The sequence below is a fragment of the Ovis aries genome, chromosome X (assembly GCF_016772045.2).
Source record: "Ovis aries strain OAR_USU_Benz2616 breed Rambouillet chromosome X, ARS-UI_Ramb_v3.0, whole genome shotgun sequence".
In the NCBI taxonomy this organism is placed as follows: domain Eukaryota; kingdom Metazoa; phylum Chordata; class Mammalia; order Artiodactyla; family Bovidae; genus Ovis; species Ovis aries.
In genome coordinates, this window is record NC_056080.1 from 3,799,202 (window position 1) to 3,822,496 (window position 23,295).

The window sequence follows — 23,295 nt, forward strand, 5'->3', positions numbered from 1 at the left end:
GTAGTTATTAATACATCTGACCCCACTGGGCTTCTTACGGCCAACTGAAAGTAGACAGAAAGCTGTGTGTTCTGGAACCAATGTTTTAAGCTCTTGCAGTTCAGTTGAATGAGGAACATTTTAGATCCTGGTTAGCCATCCTGAAACCCTCAACTTTCTGTTCCAGAGCAATATTTAGACCAAATACAGTGCACACAATACTCATTTCATTCACCGTGCAATGAGAGATGGGATCTAGGTTTTCTAAGCATCTTTTCCATGAATCACATTTTAAAATAAGCACCCAGCTACTTAGCACATCTCGTGTTTGTGTGTGTGTGTGTGTGTTATTCCTTTCAGCTTTGAATGAAACTCAGTATCAGTCTAGTCCCTGCTGCTGCTGCTGCTGCTGCTGCTGCTAAGTCGCTTCAGTCATGTCCCATTCTTTGTGACCCCAGGGACTGCAGCTTACCAGGCTCCTCCATCCATGGGATTTTCCAGGCACGAGTACTGGAGTGGGGTGCCATTGCCTTCTCTGAATCTAGTCCCTAATCTGTCCAAATTCAAGTGACTTCTTTTATGCGTCTCTCTCCTTGTTCACTTGACGTTGGTGGTGGTGGGAGGGGGGCGGCTTACTGACTTACAAGCTTCACTTCAGAGACAGTAAATCTCAAAAACCAACGTTTCATCAGCTGAGATGCTTGGAGGATTTGGAGCCAGGAGTGTGTGTCCGTGAAAAGGAGCTATTTGTTTAAAATCACCGGGTTTGGCCAGTTGAGGGACTGGCTTCTGTGAATTCATCTCTAGCACGTTAGGGAAGTTGCAAGCTTATCTGGGAACCTGACCCCTTCGGACCCTCCGATCTTTGGTAAAGTGTGTGATTGTTCCCCGGTTGACAAGCTGCTGTCCTGTTGCTCAGACAATTGCACGCCAGGAAACCGCCGCCCATGCTCTGTCTGGATTATATCAAGCACTGCAATTTGTTTTGCTCTGTTTCTAGAATTTTTGATGTGAAACATTTCTAAAGTCTGTCTTTGATTTGTGAAACATTGTTGCCTCTGCTTTATGTTTTGGTTTCTTGGCCACAAGACTGGTGGGATCTTACCTCCCTGTCCAGGGATGGAACCTGCACTCCCCACCCCCTGCTTTGAAAGGTGAAAGTGAAAGTGAAGTCGCTCAGTCGTGTCCGACTCTTTGCGACCCCATGGACTGTAGCCCACCAGGCTTCTCCGTCCATGGGATTTTCCAGTCAAGAGTGCTGGAGTGGATTGACATTTCCTCCTCCAGGGGATCTTCTCGACCCAGGGATAGAACCCGGGTCTCCCGCATTGCAGACGGACGCTTTACCGTCTGAGCCACCAGGGAAGCCAAAGTTGTAGCAACTGGACCACCAGGAGAATCCATCAAACACTGTATTTTGACGCTTAGACGAGGAAAGCAGTATGCTTTCACAGGGAATACAAAATCACTTGCGTTAATTCTGGTCCTGCCATGGGAACTCAGAAGCACTAAAAAGAACAAAATGGGGGAAGGGATAGCCAGGGAGTCTGGGATGAACATGGACACACTGCTGAATTTAATGTGGAGAACCAGCAAGGACCTGCTGGACAGCACAGGGAACTCTGCTCAGTACTCTGTAATAACCTTATGGTTCCCAGGGGGAAGGATGGGGGAAGGGATAGTTAGGGAGTCTGGGATGGACATGGACACACTGCTGCATTTAACATGGAGAACCAGCAAGGACCTGCTGTGCAGCACAGGGAACTCTGCTCAGTGTCATGTGGCAGCCTGGATGGGAGGGGAGTTTGGGGCAGAACGGATACATCTATATGTATGGCTGAATCCCTTTGCTGTGCACCTGAAACTGTCATAACGCTTTTAATTGGTTATACTCCAGCACAAAATAAAAGGTGAATAAAGAGTGAAAAAAGCCATCCCTGGTTGTAGCAGTAAATGAAAATTCCATGTCAGACACTATGGAAACACCAGCTTCAAAACACTCCTGCGAACCTTTGCTGGGGTTCAGAGACACATGGAAAGCTGCTTCCTGCAGACCTTTTGGAAGGAGGTTAGAATTGCCAGCATCAAACCTTTCCATGGGATGCTTTTAGAAGTAGGATTTGCCAGGGTGCGAAATGTTAATGGTCCCTCCTATCGCAGAGGTTATTGGACAGCCACGTTCTGCAGGAGAAACGGTCATGTTTCACTGTGAACCGAGGGTCTCTGATTTCCTAATGACTCGTGGTTTCCCATCCATTGCAGATTGTCAGGCTTATAGCCAGAAAATAACTGAGGAGGTCCTTCCCTGAGAGCAAAGCGTAGGAGAGAGGTGGATGGAGGAAGGATGGGTTAAAACCAGGACAGTTCTGCCAGAAAATTCCTGGGGCCTTTAGGAAGGAATCACCTCTTAGCTGAATGGAGGGAGAGAGGCTTTCTCTTTATGGTTATTATCAGGTACCCAAACCATCATTATCAACCGGTTTCATCCATAAAGCCGGCTGAAAGAGGCTTCCCCCGCACCCACCTGAGCAAAGTGGGACTCATTTTATGAGAAGGCATGTGAAATGCCCTGTGTAGGGAGAGGGTATTCCAGGACATTCTCAGGCAGGAAAGACTAATTAGTAATTGCCAATTACATACGGGAGCGCCTGGTAATGTCTGAACACTCCCATCCTCTCACTCAACTCAAAGCCACCCCCATGAACTCTCGAGGGGAGTGGATTTGTGTGACGTTCCCTAAATGTGCATCCTGGCAGTTGGCATCCTTGTATGTACTCAGGCAAGGAGGTTGGGAGTCCAGATGATTGCAATTTCAGAGCAACAATGGCCAAAAAAAAAAAAAAAAAAAAGAACACATTCTTGCGGCTTTTATTTGAGCCAGACCATTCATTCCCAATCCCCTCCTGGTTCACACACCCCATGGCTCATAAGTACTCAGGCAGACTATGGAACTGAAACTATGGAAAGGTAACCTCATTTCTCAGTTAGTGAAAGATCTCATCCTTCACGGTTTTGTTTTAGGTTTTGAGAAGCTGGTTCAGTTTCAGTTCAGTCGTTCAATCGTGTCCAACTCTTTGTGACTCCATGAATCGCAGCACGCCAGGCCTCCCTGTCCATCACCAACTCCCAGAGTTAACTCAAATTCACGGCCATCGAGTCAGTGATGCCATCCAGCCATCTCATCCTCTGTCGTCCCCTTCTCCTCCTGACCCCAATCCCTCCCAGCATCAGAGTCTTTTCCACTGAGTCAACTCTTTGCATGAGGTGGCCAAAGTACTGGAGCTTCAGCTTTAGCATCATTCCTTCCAAAGAACACCCAGGGCTGATCTCCTTCAGAATGGACTGGTTGGACCTCCTTGCAGTCCAAGGGACTCTCAAGAGTCTTCTCCAACATACTCTGAGGGTTTCTTGGGTTTCTGCCAGCTTTGCTTCTGTGCTCAGTTGATCAGTCATGTCTGACTCTTTGGGACCCCATAGATGGTACTGCACCAGGCTCCTCTGTCCAGGGGATTTCCCTGATAAGAATTTCCCTGGAGTGGGTTGGGTTGCCATTCCCTTCTCCATGGGATCTTCAGACCCAGGGATCAAACCCATGTCTCCCGCTTGTCAGGTGAACTCTTAACCACTGAACCACCTGGGAAGCCCTCCAGGTTTTCTTAAGGATGTCTTTGAAGGCGTTGGTTCTCATTTCTGTTATTTTCAATCCCAAATAGCTTGTCTTCATGTAAACACTGTGCTTGCTGGCCATGCTTATTTAATAAGCAGTCCCTGAAATATGTGACTGTCATAACCCTTGCAATTAAGAGGAAAATAGAGGGGAAAAAGCGGAAACAGTGGCTGACTTGCTCTTCTTGGGTCTAAAATCACTGGGGATAGTGACTGCAGCCATGGCTTTAGAAGATGCTTGCTAAGAAGGAAAGCTATGACAAACTTCACCAGTGTATTAAAAAGCAGAGATATCACTTTGCCAACAAAGGTCCATGTAGTCAAAGCTATGTTTTTTTCCAGTAGCCATGTACAGACGTGAAGAGTTGGACCATAAAGAAGGCTGAGCGCCAAAGAATTGATGCTTTTGAAACTGCAGAGTGGGAAAAGACCCTTAAGAGTCCTTGGTTAGCAAGGAGATCAAACCAGTCAGTCCCTAAAGGAAAGCAACCCTGAATATTCATTGGAAGGACTGATGCTGAAGCTGAAGCTCCAATACTTTGGCCACCTGATGGGAAGCACTAACTCATTGGAAAAGACCCTGATGGTGGGAAAGATTGAGGACAGGAGGAGAAGGGGGTGACAGAGGGTGAGATGGTTGGATGGCATCACCAACTCGATGGACATGAACTTGGACAAACTCTGGAAGATAGTGAAGGACAGGGAAGCCTGGGGTGCTACAGTCCATGGGGTCGCAAAGAGTCGGACACAATTTAGTAAATGAACAGCAACCACACAGAGGAGATGTATTGGTATTTCGTGTAGGGTCATGTAAGGGTGGGAAGTAGGGTGGAGAAAAACTTTTTATGACTCTTTTCTTCCCCCCAGAAGGCTTACTCAAGACAGATTTGCATGTAAAGTTGGATTAAAGTTTGTGCTAGTATTTAAGCTCGGCGGACGCTTCATAAAATATTCATAGTTTTAAATCTGAGCGAGAGAGCATCTGTCTGTCCCACAGGAAGACTTCAAGCATCAGAGGAAAGCAGAGGCTCCAGGTCAAGATATTTCTGCAGTGTGAACCTGAAAGGGCATGTGATCTCAAAAATCAAAAAAAAATCACTTTGCCACAATGAATGCCCAGATGGTCTTCTTTGCAGCTTTTAAGGTGGCATTTAGGGTTTGATTCCTTAGCTTACACTTTTTAAAATTAAAACTAAAAACTAAAATCCTCCCAGTTTTTAAAAGAAAGTATCACAGTCCGTGCTATTTTGGGGGGACAGTTGGGGAGATTTGAATATGCATTTCCTTTTGGCCGAGATTAAAAAATTGTTAAGTTTCTGCATGTAACTGTAATATCTTTTTTAATATAGAAAAAGAGAGATAGATGCATTCCAAACTATTTAAAAGTGGCATGTCCTGATGGTTCTAATTTCCTTTGAAATTTGTGAGTTGAATGGAGTTAAATAAAATGTTAATGAGGAAGTCAGTGGGCGAAAGGTAGCCTATACTCTTGTTATAACAGTGCACACAATCTCATACACTGATGACACACAGAATTTTCGCCCTGAAAAATTAGTTTGTTTTTCTTTTTCCTGAAGTTTTTGTTGTTGTTGTTTTTTGTTTGTTTGTTTGTCTGTTTCCAAGGAAAACCTAGATACACACAGGAGTAATGACTTGGATCTAGTAAAATGAATGTTTAATCGCTAAGTCGTGTCTGAATCTTTGTAACTTCAGGGACTGTAGCCCTCCAGGCTCCTCTGTCCTTGGGATTTCCCCGGCAAGAATACTGGCATGGGTTACTATTTCCTTTTCCAGGAAGTCTTCGTAACCTAGGGATTGTATCAGCATCTCTTGCATTGCTGGTGGACTCTTTACCGCTAGCCTATAAAATGTATAGGATTCTGATACTGTCGTGTATTGTGAATATTTCAGATTCGCTGTGCCTCATACAAAGCCCCAGTGAGACATTTCCTTATACTGTCAAAAGAAACAGGGCTTCCCTGATAGCTCAGTTGGTAAAGAATCCGCCTGCAATGCTAGAGACTCCGGTTCGATTCCTGGGTCGGGAAGATCCGCTGGAGAAGGGATAGGCTACCCACTCTTGGGTTTTCCTTATGGCTCAGCTGGTAAAGAATCCGCCTGCAATGTGGGAGACCTGGGTTCAATCCCTGAGTTGGGACGATCCCCCGGAGAAGAAGGGAATGGCTACCCACTCCAGTACTCTCGGGCTTCCCTGGTGGCTCAGCTGGTAAAGAATCCACCTGCAATGCAGGAGACCTGGGTTCGATCCCTGGGTCGAGAAGATCTGCTGGGGAAGGGATAGGCTACCCACTCAAGTATTCCGGCCTGGAGAATTCCACGGACTGTGTAGTCCAAGGGGTTGCAAAGAGTCGGACACGACTGAGCGACTTTCGCTTTCTTTTCAAAAGAAAGAACCATTGTAACTATCGTTTATATCATATAACCCTTTCTGCCATGAAAAGGTGCTATTCTATTGCTTCTGTGTCCAGGGAGCAGAAGCAGACAAGGAACAAGGTGCCCCATGAAATACCTTTCCAAGTAGCAGCGACACCGCGGCTGTGTACTCTGTACGTGACGACCCCCAAATCTCCTGTCTTCCTCTGCAGGCTTTCTGAGCACCGGCGATCAGGCGGCCAAAGGCAACTACGGGCTCCTGGATCAGATCCAAGCCTTGCGCTGGATCGAGGAGAACGTCGGGGCCTTCGGTGGGGATCCCAAGAGAGTCACCATCTTCGGCTCGGGTGCGGGCGCCTCCTGCGTCAGCCTCTTGACCTTGTCTCACTATTCAGAAGGTAAGAAGAGCTTCCCCCACGCTGGCCAGGGGACCCCTGGGACCAAGAGCTGAACCTCTCTGTGAACTCCATAGAGTTCTTTTTTTATATTGATATAATTTCATTTTATTATATACATGCTGCTAACCCAGTTCAGTGGTGTCCGACTCTGTGCGGCCCTATGGACTGCAGCCCACCAGGCTCCTCTGTCCATGGGATTCTCTAGGCAAGAATACTGGAGTGGGTTGCCATTTCTCTCTCCAATTATTTATATATATAATATACAATCAAAATAATGGAAAGCAGTGATTTTTCCAAAGAAATTCTCCAGTTGGCCTTCGGTCCTACCCTTTGATGCCAATCTGTCACACCTATTTTGGTGGGGGTTTCTTTGCACTTTTTAATTTTTAAATTGCTTTACAGCGTTGTGTTGGCCCCTGCCATACATCAGCGTGAGTCAGCCCCAGGTACACTCTGTGGGATAGCCTGGAAGCATGGGATCCTACAGCTTTGTTGCTGCTATTGCTGTTCCATCAGCAAGTCGTGTCCGACTCTTATCGAGCCTATGGACCGCTGCACACCAGGCTTCCCTGTCCATCACCAACTCCCAGAGTTTGCTCAGACTCATGTCCATTGAGTCGGGAAGCCACCCAGCCGTCTCATCCTCTGTGGCGTAGACTTGACCACATGTCAAATAGACAGCAGGGAGGAATTTGCCAACTGACACAGGGAACTCACAGCACCGTATTCTGTGATTAATCTAGAGGGATGGGGTGGGGTAGGAGATTACAGGGGGCTTCAGGTGGGTGAAAGTGAAGTCTCTCAGTCGTGTCCAACTCTTTGGGGACCCCGTGGACTGCCTTACCAGGCTCTTCCATCCATGGGATTCTCCAGGCAAGAATACTGCAGTGGGCGGCCATTTCCTCTTCCAAGGGATCTTCCCGACCCAGGGGTTGAACTCGGGTCTCCCACACTGTAGGCACATGCTTTGCCATCTGAGCCACCAGGGAAGTCGTGTGTGGGGACATGTATATATACCTTTGGAGTTCTTATTCAAGACACATGCAGACGGAACCGTGGTGCCTCTTGAAACCTCCACAGAAAATGCCCCAAAGGACTTCCCTGGTGGTGCAGTGGTTAAGGCGGCACACAACCAGTGCAGGAAGCCCGGGATTTCAGATCTAGATCCGGCATGCCGTAACTAAGACCCAGTGAAGTGAAAACGTGTTAGTCACTCAGTCATGTCCGACTCTTTGCCACCCCATGGACTGTAGCCTGCCAGGCTTCTCCATCCCTGGGATTCTCCAGGCAAGGATACTGGAGTGGGTTGTCATTCCCTTCTCCAGGGGATCTTCCCCACCCAGGGATTGAACCCAGGTCCCTTGCGTTGCAGGCAGACTCTATACCAACAGAGTCTCCAGAGAAGACCACACGGCCACATAAATTAATTAATTTTTTAAAAAGGAGAAAATGACCCAAATGATGTGTATCTGCATCCTCTTCTAACCTGGCTTGCTTTCCGATTTTTCTCCTTGAGGTATAATTTGACATACACCATTATATGTATTTCCTGGAGAAGGAAAAGGCAACCCACTTCAGTATTCTTTCCTGAGAAGTCCCATGGACAGAGGAGCCTGGCTTCCATGGGCTCGCAAAGAATTGGAAATGACTCAGTGACTAACAGTTGCACTTGCAATTTATATATTTAATAATATGCATTTAAAATAATGATCACTTTCAACTGTACAAGGTAAGAATTCAACCTTTCGTATGTAGTGCAAAGCAACCACCACCGTAAGTCCAATTAACGTTCATCACCGTTGAGTTAAAAACCATTTTTCCTTCTCATCAGAATTTTAAGATCTGCTCTCTTGGCAACTTTTAAACATGCAGTACAGGCTTCCCTGGTGGCTCAGTGGTAACGAATCTGCCTGCCAGACCAGGAACCCAGCTTTGGGTCGGGAAGATCCCCTGGAGGAGGGCATAAGAATACCCACTCCAGTATTCTTGCCTGGAGAATCCCATGGACAGAGGAGCGTGGTGTGTTACAGCCCAGGGGGTCACAAAGAGTCGGACACAGCTTAGAGACCAAAAAACAACAACTAGTATTATTAGCAATGTTAACAAGGTTTTTTTTTTTTTTTTTCACTTAAGACTTGTGACCGATAGCCGTTGCTTCTCATCACTGGAGGAAAATAACTTCTATAGAAATGCTTGCACCCTGGGTTTGCCTATCTGAGTTTATTTGGTCGACTTTAAATGTTATTAACTTCAGTTTTCAACTTGGAAGAAGAAGTGTGAGAGGGAATTAGTATGTGGATCATGGTTGCAGAGTGGCACCCCACTCCAGTACTCTTGCCTGGAAAACCCCATGGATGGAGGAGCCTGGTGGGCTGCAGACCATGGGGTCGCGAAGAGTCGGGCACGACTTGAGCGACTTCCCTTTCACTTTTCATTTTCATGCATTGGAGAAGGAAATGGCAGCCCACTCCAGTATTCTTTCCTGGAGAATCCCAGGGACGGGGGAGCCTGGTGGGCTGCCGTCCATGGGGTCGCACAGAGTCGGACACGACTGAAGCGACTCAGCAGCAACAGCAGCAGCAGGTTTCATCATAAACACAGTTTGCAGCCATATGCTTATAGACTTAAGTCTTTGTTGCAAACTTAACTCAAGGTGATTCCCTCTGGTCCTTTGTTGCTGGACAGATAAGAGAGTCTTGAAATAGAAATGAACAGGGGTTGGATGCAGGAGATCTGGAAGTGGTGTAATAACTTCGGGACACTTCCTTCAAAAACGAAACATAGAGAACAGCAATATAAAAAGGTGCATCCCTGGGATAACTTTTGCAAGTTCAGATGGACGTTGGCAATCGTAATCTGAATCTTCAAGGTCTTGTTATATTTCCTCCGGTGTCCACTTGTTGGTTTAAGAATTTCACCATATCTATGTGAACTATGTATATCAAAACCACCTGAACTTTAAAGGAATTATTATTTTTTAAAGAGTCTAGCACTGTCTTTCTTTAAAAACATGTAGTTCTCTTTAAAAATATGTATCTTTCTTTATTAATATGTGCTGTTTACTTGCTAGGTCATGTCTGATTCTTTGGCGACCCCATCGACTGTAGCCCCCTGGGCTCCTCTGTCCATGGGATTTCCCAGGCAAGAGTACTGGAGTGGGTTGCCGTTCTTGCCTGGGAATCTTTGTGACCCAGGGGTAAAACCTGACTCTCTTATAGCTCCTGCGCTGACTACTAGGTTTCTTTTACAAATACGTGTCTTTGTTTATAAAGACATTTTTTTGAAGATATAGCGGGAGAAATAAATTCGGAGACTGGAGTTGACATACACACTACTCTAAATAAAATGGGTAACTAATTAGCAACCTAGTGTACAGCATGGGGAATCCTACCTAAGACTCTGTAGCGACCTACATGGGAGAAGTCTTAAAAAGAGTGGACGTATGTATATGCATAGCTGATTCGCTTTGCTGGCGTCTTGAAACTGACGCAACATTGGACATCAAGCATACTCCAATAAAATTTCTTTAATGAAAAAAAAAGTACCATATAAACGTGCTAAAAAAAAGAGAGGGTGAAGTATCATTGTGCTGTGTGACAACAAGCATTTTTTTTTTCCGCTACCTGCACTGCTGTGGACAATTTTCTGCATTGATGACTTCATCAGAAATGTGTGATTGGTGATGATTTTTAAGCCTTCTGAAGTCTGAATTTCTTGTTTTCTTCCTATATATATATATTTTATTGAAGTATAGTTGACGTACAATGTACAGGTGTACAGCAAGGTGATTCAACTATACATACACACGTGTGTCTGTGTTTATCATTTTCCATTATACGTTATCACGGCATATTGACTACAGTTCCGTAAACCTTGGTGACTTGTTGTTTATCTGTTTTTTTTTTTTCTACTTAGAAATCTAGCATTCTATCCATACTAAGTCAAACAAATGAAATCTGAATGTCTTGATTCTTTATTTAAAAAAATGACTGTGGAGGAGTTGAATGAAAGGCTTACATTTTATATTAACCTTTTATTCAAAAAGATTAAAAAAATGAGTACTTTAGATCCTTGGTGATAACAATTCCTATACCGTTTCAGAAGATAATTATACTTTCCCACTTGTCAGTGGCTGTCATTTTACAGTTCTCGATTTACAAAATAGTCAGGTCCAACTTCAGGAGTAATCAAACAGCTGTCAGCCCAGACGAATGGAGGGAGAGTGTTAATTCCTTAAATCAATAGATCAGAAGTGATTATGGGAGTGCCTTGCATGGGTCATTTCTACAAAGCAGCTCTCCAGTTAGAGTCCAGCAGTACAGAATCAGGACTTACCAGTCAAAATACAGCCAGACTGCTGACCTTGGCATTCCGCTTCTAGTGGCAGCGGTTAATAGAATCAAGGTGCAGAAGGGAAAAGGGTGTTCTCCTGCAAACGTCCACCACAGCAGTCTCATGGCAAAGAATGAAGCAAAAAGCTACAAGACTGAAAAGATCAGAATGTTATAAGAAACATGTACATTTACTCCAAGGAATGACAATTTGCTTCAACACTTGTGCTTAAAATATGCATTAGACCCAGTGTGAAGGGGTCACTCAGCAAACCATCACCTTGACCGGGTACCACTTGACCCTGTTGTGGACAAGGATGCCATTCCAGGCACTTCTCAGACCCTGATGGAGCAGGGAGAGTTTCTTAATGATGACGTCCAGTATACTATCCAGGTATCAGGCACAATCGGATAAGACTGTTTGCTGGGGAAAGACTGAAGGCAAAAGGTGAAGCGGGTGGCAGAGAGTCAGATGGTTGGATGGCATCACCGACTCAATGAACGTGAATTTGAGCAAACTGTGGGAGACTCTGAAGGACAGGGAAGCCTGGCGTGCTGCAGTCCATGGGGTGGCAAAGAGTTGGACCTGACTTAGCAACTGAACAACAATAAAAACTAACCATGTTTAGACCAGTGGGGTAAAGAACACCAAGAAGGAATGATACTGAAAATATTAAAGTAACTCCCATTTTATAGTATGAGTTATAGGTGACATTTTCTTCAGGTTTTTTTGAGTTTTATTACAGGTTATATTAATATCGCTTTCTTGACAAACCAATGTCTATACGAACACCGCTATCTCAGTCACGGCCAACAGTTGTGAGAGAGAGAGAGAGAGAGAGAGAGAGAGAGGAAAAAAAAAAAAATTCCTTCTAGCAGCATTTTTGGACAAGGCGATGGGACCCTACTCCACTACGCTTGCCTGGAAAATCCCGGACAGAGGAGCCTGGTGGGCTGCAGTCCATGGGGTCGAGAAGAGTCAGACACGACTGAGCGACTTCACTTTCACTTTTCACTTTCATGCATTGGAGAAGGAAATGGAAACCCACTCCAGTGTTCTTGCCTGGAGAATCCCAGGGACGGGGGAGCCTGGTGGGCTGCTGTCTATGGGGTCGCACAGGGTCGGACACGACTGAAGCGACTTAGCAGCAGCAGCAGCAGCAGCAGCATTTTTCCTAATTCTGGTTGTTTTGATTTATGACTGTCTTTATTAGGTCAAATATGGACCTTGTTTCCCTGAGGTCCTTTAAGGCCTTGGTCCCCCAGCCTTTCTTGGCACCAAGGACCAGTTTTGTGGAAGACAGTCTTTCCAAGGACCAGAGGCTGGGGGATGGTTGTGGAATAAATCAAGAGCATTCATTACATTTACGGTGTATTTTATTCCTATTTTTACTGCATCAGATCCACCTCAGATCATCAGGCATTAGATCCCAGAGGTCGAGGACCCCTGCTTTAGGACATTTATCTCGAGAAGCAAACGCACAAGTCAGTAGCTGCCCATTTCCAGTGGAATGATAAACGCTGGGAAATTGGCCATCAAATGAGCTTGATGGTGTGTTGGGCAAAGCCAGATTTGTTTCACATTTCAGTCTTGTGTGGGCAGCCCGCCAACCTTTAGAATCGCATTTTTCCCATGGCAGTGATATTTCCTTCATCTTTGCTTGCACGTAGGACCTTCAGCAAGGACAAGACTTGAGCTGGTGGACTCTCAGGTGAATGCCTTTTTCTCCCAGCAGGTCATGAGATACTGTGACTACATCCTGCGGGGGTTCAGGGCAAAGGCAGGAAGCGATAAGGACTAGAATACTGTGATCTTACAGCCCTTCATCTCTTGTACTGGAGTAGTCAAAAGTTCACTTTACCGGAGACTTCCCTGGTGGTCTACTCATTAAGACTTCTCCTTGCAATGCAGGGGGTGTGAGTTTTATATCTGATCAGGGAACTAAGATCCCACATGTCTCTCAGCAAGAAGGAAAACAGAAGCAACACTGTAGCAAATTCAACCAAGACTTTCCCCAGGGACTCAGACAGTAAAGAATCTTCCTGCAATGTAGGAGACCCAGGTTTGATCTCTGGCTTGGGAAGATCCCCTGGAGAAGGGAATGGCAACCCATTCCAGGATTCTTGCCTGGAGAAGCCCATGGACAGAGGAGCCTGGCGGGCTACAGTCCATGGGGTCACAGAGAGTTGAACATGACTGAGTGACTAACACTTTCACTTAAAAGTGGTCCACACCAAAAAAAAAAAAAATTTTTTTTTAAATACTTTTATCTCTAGACATTCACGTACTAGACTGATCGGATCTTAAATTTTAAGCTACACAGCATTTTACCTGTGAAACAGCCTAAAAGTTTTAAAACCATTTCTCACCAAATGACATGTTTGAAACATAGCAGGATAAGTTGTACCAAAGTCTGGGTTTTGAATGGATGCCATTTTGAGATTAATGACTTTTTTTTTTTTTTTTGAAAAGAAAGTATGTTTTAGTGGGGGCATTCGAGTGAAGGTTTCTTTAGGAATAGCTAATGTAATGGATTTATTTTCATTGCAGTTTTTTAGCACCTTCAGTGTATGGAGCATGGGAATTAAAATGCATTCCAGAATGTTATGCTCTGAACCTGATATGGATGGAATCCCCCCCATCCCCTCCGCCCAATAAAGTGGTACTTGGTTTTGCCAGGAAGGCAAAACGGCCTTTGACCTCTCATGACCACAAAGCACGTTTTAGGGGATGGCGGGGGTGTGACTACTCTGAGAAGCTTTGTTTATAACATCTAAGGATGGAGCCGTATTGCACACAGTCAGGGAAGAGGAGAGGGATTGTATCTTTTATGACCACTGCTGCCAGAGTGTAAAGGCAGTTTCATTTTCCTAAACTGTGGTGTGTGTGCGAGGGAGCATCCTTCAAGTCCAGCGAGAGGGGGAGGGGAAGGCCCAAGAACCAGAGAGATAGGAGAGAGAGATGCTGAAAGGGCTGCAATGCTCCTGAATCCAGAAACTCACATGCCCGCGAGGGACAGTCAGAGCCTTCTTTGCCAGGTGGAAGGCTGCCCTTCTGTGTCTTGGGTTTTAATCTGCATGTCCGCCGTTTCGCCCCTGCAGGTCTCTTCCAGAAGGCCATCATCCAGAGCGGGACCGCCTTGTCCAGCTGGGCCGTCAACTACCAGCCCGCCAAGTACACGCGGATCCTGGCAGACAAAGTGGGCTGCAACATGCTGGACACCACGGACATGGTGGAGTGCCTGCGGAACAAGAACTACCGGGAGCTCATCCAGCAGACCATCACCCCGGCCACGTACCACATCTCCTTTGGGCCCGTCATCGATGGGGACGTCATCCCCGACGACCCCCAGATCCTCATGGAGCAGGGCGAGTTCCTTAACTATGACATCATGCTGGGCGTCAACCAGGGCGAGGGGCTGAAGTTCGTCGACGGCATCGTGGACCACGAAGACGGCGTGACGCCCAATGACTTCGACTTCTCCGTGTCCAACTTTGTGGACAACTTGTACGGGTACCCGGAGGGCAAAGACACCCTGCGGGAGACCATCAAGTTCATGTACACGGACTGGGCGGACAAGGAGAACCCCGAGACACGCCGCAAGACGCTGGTGGCCCTGTTCACGGACCACCAGTGGGTCGCCCCAGCAGTGGCCACCGCGGACCTGCACGCCCAGTACGGCTCGCCCACCTACTTCTACGCCTTCTACCACCACTGCCAAAGCGAGATGAAGCCCAGCTGGGCGGACTCGGCCCACGGCGATGAGGTCCCCTACGTCTTCGGCATCCCCATGATCGGTCCCACTGAGCTCTTCAGCTGCAACTTCTCCAAGAACGATGTGATGCTGAGCGCGGTAGTCATGACATACTGGACCAACTTTGCCAAGACCGGGTACGTTCTTCTCCTCCCCGCCATCACGCTATTGCCTGTCTGGTTCCTCCTTGTGCGTGCGTTTTCTCCACCCAGCTTCACCACGGTCCACAGGCACGCCCGCACCTGCCCACCCGGTAATGAGAATAGCCATTTCCACCACCCTGCCTCCAACAGAGAGGGAGACCTCAGTTCTTCTTTACCCCTGAGTCCTTCTCTGTGAGGCCTTTTTTTTTTTTTTTAATTGTGGTTCTTCCTGCTGTGTTGAAAATTCTCCATTTGGTCCATGCTGGGGTAGGAGCTAAACATTCTGGGGCTATTCTGTGGAATATCAGCCTGGAGGTTCAAATCTCAGTTTGGACCTTGTCCGGTGGGGGCTTTAGATACACTTGCCTATTCCGCTCAGAGTTTAGTTGGAGTTTCAAAGGTAGGTACGACTCTGTCTTGTTCGGGATTCAGACGTACTTGGTTGCTCCATCCAAAGTTGAGTTGGAGTTTTAAATCCAGTTAAGGCCTTGTCTTATCGGAGATTTGGACATACTTGGCTATTTTATCGAACGTTAACCTGGAGTTTCCAATCTACACAGGATCTTGAGGTGTCTGGTCAATAATAGGGTTATCAAAATATATGTACCCCAGGGAAATTGTCTTTACTGCATAGCCAAGGAGTGAAATAAATCTGATAATGAATATATAGAAATGCTGTTAGTGTATATCGTATAGAAATATACTACATATGTGTTAGCACATATAATGGTGCCTATAGTGAAAGTCACTCAGCCGTGTCCTACTCTTTGCGACCCCATGGACTGTAACCCGCCAGGCTCCCGTCTCTGTGGGATTCTCCAGGCCAGAATACTGGAGTGGGTAGCCGTTCCCTTCTCTTGCAGATCTTTGCAGCCCATGGATTGAACCCAGGCCTCCCGCATTGCAGGTGGATTCTTTACCGTCTGAGCCACACTCATCTCATAAGTGTAGAGAAATCCTGTTTGTGTATATATAAGATATATATATATATATATATACACACCCATATACGTTATGGGTACTCACATAACATTCTCCATATGAGTTATGGGATTTATTTATACATGTTTACAAATATATTGTATTTATATATAAATATTTATACCTGTATTTCATATAGATATACACATATATTTGCAAATATATTTATTTCATTTATATATAAGTATACACTTTAATACTCCTTTCTGTTGGTTTCCAAACTCGTTAGTGCTAATGGTCTGCTGGGAGAGCTGATAATTTGAAAGGCTTTTGGTAGCCATTTCTGGATTTGTGGACTGACCAGTTTTTCAAAGGCTAACTAACCATCCCCAGGTTAGATACTTGAAATGTTTTTTAACTATCCCTATGTGGTTACTCCTTGGAAGGAAAGTTATGACCAACCTAGATAGCATATTGAAAAGCAGAGACATTACTTTGCCAACAAAGGGCCGTCTAGTCAAGGATATGGTCATGTATGGATATTAGAGTTGGACTGTGAAGAAAGCTGAGCGCCGAAGAATTGATGCTTTTGAACTGTGGTGTTGGAGAAGACTCTTGAGAGTCCCTTGGACAGCAAGGAGATCCAACCAGTCCATTCTAAAGGAGATGAGCCCTGGGTGTTCTTTGGAAGGAATGATGCTGAAGCTGAAACTCCAGTACTTTGGCCACCTCATGCAAAGAGTTGACTCATTGGAAAAGACTCTGATGCTCGGAGGGATTGGGGGCAGGAGGAGAAGGGGACGACAGAGAGTGAGACGGCTGGATGGCATGACTGACTCGATGGACGTGAGTCTTGAGTGAACTCTGGGAGTTGGTGATGGACAGGGAGGCCTGGTGCAGTGCAATTGATGGGGTCACAAAGAGTCGGACACGACTGAGCGACTGGACTGAACTGAGGTGGTTACCCTGGAGGAGGAAGTGGCAACCCCCTCCAGTATTCTTGCCTGGAAAACCCCACGACAGAGAGGTCTGGTGGGCTTCGGTCCATGGAGGTCACAACGAGTCAGACACAACTGAAGTGACTTAGCACAGCAGAGTACATACACTTTAATTTCATTAATATACATAAATTTTATGTATTTGTCTAGATTTATCTATATATCTCTCCACGTACATATATACAAAGCTCATTGGCTAAATGCAGCAGAAATATACAAGAGTTCCATACGCAGTGGGGTCCACCTACGTTCCCTGGAGCAGATTCTCTGCAGACAGTGAGATAAAACACTCCCCAACATCTCAAGCAGCCCCCAGTATCACAGAATCTTCTCATTGTCTCTTGTCGAGTAACTTAATTGTGGGAAATAATGAGGTGTCTTTGTGTTCTACCTGTGTGTACTTCTGTCATTAACCTTGAGCTCCTGGTTCTGAATTTAAAACGAAGATGCTAAATCTTCCTGTCGACCACTGGCAGCGGGGGAGCAGTGGGGGTGAGTTATGAGCTGAATTGGACCCGCTACATTGCAGCCTCACACAGCCCTGGTGAGGGGATGAGGGGAGGTGCAGAGGGTTAGCAGATTTGAGGACCCCATGGACCATAACCCAACAGGCTCCTCTGTCCATGGGATTCTCCAGGTAAGAATACTGGAATGGGTTGCTGTTAAGAGGGTTAGCAGATTTGGGGACCCCATGGACCATAACCCAACAGGCTCCTCTGTCCATGGGATTCTCCAGGCAAGAATACTGGAGTGGGTTGCCATGCCCTCCTCCAGGGGATCTTCCCCACCCTGGGATCGAACCCACGTCTCCTGCATTGCAGGCAGATTCTTTACCGTCTGAGTCACCTGAGAAGCCCTTCCTTCTTTCCCGTGTTTCCACATATTCTCTGGTGGGAAGTGGTTTCTCGGTTTTAACTTCCTAGGAAAAGAACTTGAGTTTTTTCCTGAGCAGCAAACGGTTGTGTGTGAAGGCCCGCTTCAAGTGCTCCCATTTTACGAGTTTGATCTAAAGAAGACGGCAGGGAAGCAGGGAAGGTCACAGTCATTGCAGGTAGAGATGCTCGTCTGTCACCATGAGGATCTGTGTTCCACGGGGAGATGATTTGAGTCGAGTCAGCAAGTGTCAATGTTTTCACGTAGCCGTGTTTATTAGATCCCTGGGGCTGCTGCGACACAGTAGCAAATGTGGGCCTTCCAACAGCATAAGTGTATTGTTGCACAGATCTCAAGGTGTGAAGTCCACACTGAAGGTGGGGCTGGTTCACCTCCATCCAAGACCTGTCGGGGGCTGTTCCTGTGATGATTCTCAGCTCCTGGTGGCTTGCTGGCACTGTCTGGTTCAGCCTGACTTGAAGCTACGTCTCTCCAAGCTCTGGATCTCTCATCACACGGCCCTCTCCCAGCATGTCTGTCTTTACATGGTCAACTTCTTCTGTTTATTGAAATATGGTTGATTTACAATGTTGTGTTAATTTCTGCGGTACAACAAAGGATTCAATTATACATATATATATATATATATTATATATACACACCTGGTTTTTCATCTTCTTTTCATTCTCTTTTTGCTTTTCTTTTTGTTAAGTTGCTCATTCACGTGCAATACTTTGCAACTCTAGGAATCATAGCCTGCCAGGGTCCTCTGTCCCTGAGATTCTACAGGCAAGAATACTGCAGTGGGTGGCCATGCCCTCCTCATTTAGCACATGTCTAGCTTTTGTTTTTCAGTTGAGAGAAGTGCTCAGTATATCTTCTGTGTGCTAAGTCTTCTTCAGTCACGTCTGACTCTTTTACGACCCCACGGACTGCAGCCCGCCAGGCTCCTGTGTCCATGGGATTCTCCAGGCAGGAATACTGGAGTGGGTGGCCATTTCCTCCTGCAGGGGATCTTCCCGAACCAGGGATCGAACCTGCATCTCCTGCATCAGCAGGCAGATTCTTTCCCCCTGAGCCAGCAGGGAAACCCTTCTCCTGGTTTATCGCCGGATATTGACTATCGGTCCCTAAGCTCTTTGTTATCCTTCCTGTATATAATGGTTGGTATCTGCTAACCCCAAAGTCCTACCCGGTCCTTTTCCCCACTTCCCCTCCCCCTCGGCAACCATGAGTCTCTCCTCTTATGTCTGTGAGTCTGTTTCCTAGCTAAGTTCATTCGTGTCCTATTTTAGATTCCACATATAACTGATATCACATGGTATTTATCTTTTTCTTTGTGACTTACTTCACTTCGTACAGTGACCTCCACGCAGGTCCATGCCCCACATTGCCACAGGCGCCATTGTTTCATTCTTTATTTTTTTTTTTTAAGGCCACCTTCTTATAAGGCCACCAATCATATGGGTTTAGGAGTTCATCCCTGCTCCAGTATGACCTCATCTTTTTTTTTTTTTTTTTTCAATTTTTGGGCACACCCCTTGGCTTGCAGAATCTTAGTTCTCTGACCAGGGATGGAGCCTGGGCCCTCTGCAGTGGAGACACAGAGTCCTAACCAGTGGAAGTCCTGGTATAACCTCGTTTTCCCTTTACTGGGGGCACACCTGCAGTGACCCTGTTTGCAATAACATCACCCTGCAGGGACCTGGGGGTTAAGGCTTAAGCATGTCTTAATTTGCTGGGGATGCACTTCGTTGCATAACCCCTTTTGAAGGCAGGACAAATGTCCAGTTATATCAGGGAACTCAGATACACGGCTGCTCTTGGCAACTTTTGCCTTCCCTTGAAGCAAAGGACCTTCACACAAACATTCCACGCACTCTAGCCATGCCCATCCCTGATGGCAACACCCTCACCCATCGTAACTCCGTAATATCTAAACAACGTCACGACTCACCTTTGTGAGTGCCACCCACTTTCTATTTCTCTCATGTGTTTTGGGGAAAAAAAAAAGTTTTTGCATGACTTTCTTAAATGGAAAGCTAGGATCATTCATCATCCGTTTAACGGAGCCATTAAAGAAAACTGAAAAAATCCAGATAAAGCCATTAAACTCTCATTAGCGGTTCTCGCCTGCCAACGGCTCTGAGATGAATTCTCTCTCACTGTTATAAAAAAGAAAAAGAAAAAAGGTAAAGGGAATTCATTAATGCCATAAGATGGTAGAGAAATACTTGCACCAAATGGGTGCTTTAACCAGCACCTGTGGGCAACTAAGCTAGGATTGCAGATGTTGAGTGTTCGAAATGTTGAGTGTTTTTTTTTTTTTTTTAAAGGTACAACTTTTTCTTGTTTTGTTTTGTTTATTCATTTAGGGAAACTGAATTACTTCTACGTATTAAAAGTGTTTATCTGAGGGAAATTGTTTAATCTTCTAGATCTGTTTTAACTATAATCAGAATATCAGGGTAAAGCGTTGAGTGGTTTTTGATGCTGTAATTCCATTTTCTAAAATCATTGGGCGAGATGCCTGTGGCCCATGCCCCTCATCTGAGGAACGTAGCCTTGGAGATACAAAGTAACTTGGGCTTGATCGCTGCTCCAGGTTCCTCTTGTGGCCATTAGTGGCGTGTGTTTAGGATACTTTGGGATTTCATAAAGTCGCTGGTAGAGAAGACTTAAGAGATAAGGATGTAGCTTGGAGAAATAGCCCCATCTTCTCACCGGAGTCCAAAACTTCAGGTAGAGATGTCATTGCAATAGCAAGGTGAGGCTGCTGGGTGGCCTTGGAAGTTAGTCTGAAGAATCTGGACTTTACCCAAGCAGGAGCAATTTTGGCTCCCGGGGTCCACGTGGAGCGTGGCTGAGATCATCTTTGGAGATGTTAGTGCAGTGAGTTTTGACAACTCGTTTGAAAGGCCGTTGGAGGGACTCGAGTCATCTTGCAAGGAAGTTGCTCAGACCTCCCTCCGACCTACATCGCAAACATGCAAATTCAGATGCAGGTCAGGGGAGGACCACTATTCAGTGGTGTCTAATTAAGCAGAAAACGGGAGACCGAGCTGATGGCAGAGACAGTGACTGAGATGTTTGCCAAAGGATGACACGGCTTCACGGGTGGTCGCTAGTTAATACTCTAAAATACTTCAGTTTATTTAACTGATACCATGAGGGGTTTCACACCTGATCTGATGTCAGTCAGGGGGCAGCCATGGGATAAACCATCTCTGATGTCATGAGGGGTCTCACACCTTATCTGATGACAGTCAGGGACAAGCATAGGATAAACCATCTCTGATGTCATGAGGGGGGTCTCACATCTTATCTGATGACAGTCAGGGGGCAGCCATGGGATAAACCATCTCTAATATCATGAGGGGTCTCACACCTTATCTGATGTCCCTTCAGGAGCAGCCATGGGATAAACCATCTCTGATGTCATGAGGGGTCTCACACCTTATCTGATGACAGTCAAGGGGCAAGCATAGGGTAAACCATCTCTAGTATCATGAGGGGTCTCACACCTTATCTTGAGGCAGTGGGTCTCAAAACATGATTGAAAACACTCGACTACCATCCACTGCTCCCCGCGGGCGCTGAGAGAGCCTGTGGTTCTGAGAATATCATGTGATGTCATCTGTCCCGACATGTGACCGAGAAGAAAGGATTGTGCTGAACTGAAGTACGCTTAGATGCGATCACTGGGTGGAACTTTGGATCTGCGGGACCTTGTTACCAGCCTCCCGTGTTCCTGGTTGTTCCTCCCTCTGCCGAGATGAGGTGAATGCTTTGGCTGCTTTTTGCATTTGACCACAGCTGACAGCTCTGGCCTTCCTTGTAGGCGTAAACCTACACACTTGTGGTATGGCACAGGCTCTTTGTTAAGCACAAAAAACCAGTGTGGAGATGGTGAGTTAGCAGTTATGGAAGGCAGGGTAGGAGGGAAGGAAGAAGGAAGCAGACAAGGAAGGTGGGATAGACAAGAGGGAAGGATGGAAGGAGGATGCTCTTGTTGCTAGGAGACCGTTTCAACCATCCAGGTGAGAAGACTACTGAAACAGTGCTGGGGGGGGGGGGGGGGGGGGGGGGGGGGGGCAGAAACAGTGAAGCCAGAACATTTAAATATTAAGCTTGAATTTAAGTATTAAGCTAGAGCTGAATTTAAGTATTAAGCTCCTTGGAGAGCTCCATGATCCTTGAGAAGTACTGTCAAGGAAAGGTTAAAGCTCATCCCAAGGTTTACGAATGACCACACAGATTGCAGCTCTTTGTCACAGAGTCCCACCTCTTTAGACAGGATGGTGTTGGTCCTGACCGGTTTCTAGAAATGCGGTGTGTGTCCATCAAGGACCGATGCAATTTGGCTTCTGCGTGTTGGATAAGAAAGGGCAGAATGAGAGTCCCAAAAGAAATCACGGCCGTGAATGGTACTTTGCAAGTATCCTACTCTGAAGACTCAGAGCCTCTTGGAATTTAAAGTTGGGGACGCGCTTGGCCAACAAGCCAGTGTGTATGGTGTAAGAAAGGCAAGCTTATATTCCAGTATGTCTGAGTACACTGGCGTAGGTCAAGTGGGTAGAATGACACGCTTTGCGCCGGCTTTCAGATGTCATCTCTCCTCTTGACTTTGCTCATATCCTGTGGTCAATTTCTGCGTCTGCTTCTGCACAATCTCTGCAGAGCTCGAGAAATGGAGAAGATGGCTTTGAAACAGTTGCAGCCCAAGTCCGGTGTTAAACGTGGCCTTTGTTGTCCCGAAGCATTTTAAGCTCAGTGAGTGAACATCACTCCCTGCGGTACGGGATGGACCAAACACGTGATTCTTGGTGTAGGGGGTAATTTTCTTCTCAGACGTCTAAGGGAAAATAGTCAAGCACGACCTTGTTTTCGGGGTGAGGCAGACCTCGTACCAACCTCCAGAGGAGCCTGGCAGAGGGGTCGGGTCATTGCTGTTTGTAAAGAAATCATGTTACCCGTCTCTCCCGAATAAAATAAGCCGCAAGACCCCGAATACGCATTTAACTGTCAGCTGCCAAGGTGACGCTGCAAGTGAAATAGTACGGGTGAAAATGGACCTTTCGAAAGAAGATGTGTTTGTTTCCTTCTCTCCTTAATCATGTTAATCTTTAGTTTTGCCTCTGGGAAGTAAATGACACGGTGTGCTGAAGGAAAGTCTAAAAAACAAGGCCCTGGTACCCCACGTAGAGATCTTGCTTTCTTCAGAGTGTTTGACACAGGAAAGTGATGTGCCTCCTTCCATAAGTGACCCGAGTTTATCTCCGTTTAAGGCTTCTGACGGTGCATGGCCAAGAACTTTAACAGATTGTTCCGGGGCTAACGCGTACTTATCTGGATTTTTAAAATCCTTTATTCTCTGAGAACAAAATAGTGTTTTCCTTACCTTTCAAATGAACACCAAATGCCAAAAAAAAAAAAAAAAAGAAAAAAAAAGCCATATATCTAACATGAACACTCTTTCGTAGATGCCATCTCTTTAAGAAAAAGTCAGTAGAACCGGAAGGCCTGATTCTGTGAAATCAGATCAATTCAAAAAGAGTAGGAATCCTCACTCCCTTTCATTGCTTTTAGAACAATAAAAGTCAGTTCTTACACTCAGCCTCTGAGTTTTATTTTATAAAAATGTCTCCACGGCAGGTCCAATTAAATAGGAATTTTGCAACACTTTATATCAGAAGACTCAAGTAAGAGAATGCGAGGTGCTATGTTGCATCCAACATTTTTTCTAAACATGTAAAAATAAAAGCACAAAGGCAGATTACTTTAGAATACATCAACGGTTTTACATGAACACATGGACAAGAAGGCTTATGGCATAT

General features: G+C 45.9%; 1 protein-coding gene across 3 annotated transcripts in view; it reads left to right on the forward strand.

The window, feature by feature from the left end:
• Window positions 1–23,295, forward strand: part of LOC101117049 (neuroligin 4 X-linked) — a 400,179-nt gene that overhangs the window by 369,544 nt on the left and 7,340 nt on the right. For all 3 annotated transcript variants that reach the window (XM_060407561.1, XM_060407560.1, XM_060407562.1), the window contains exons 6-7: window positions 6,252–6,437; window positions 13,871–14,660. In XM_060407561.1, coding sequence (XP_060263544.1) covers window positions 6,252–6,437; window positions 13,871–14,660 — 976 coding nt within the window. The remainder of the gene's footprint in view (window positions 1–6,251; window positions 6,438–13,870; window positions 14,661–23,295) is intronic.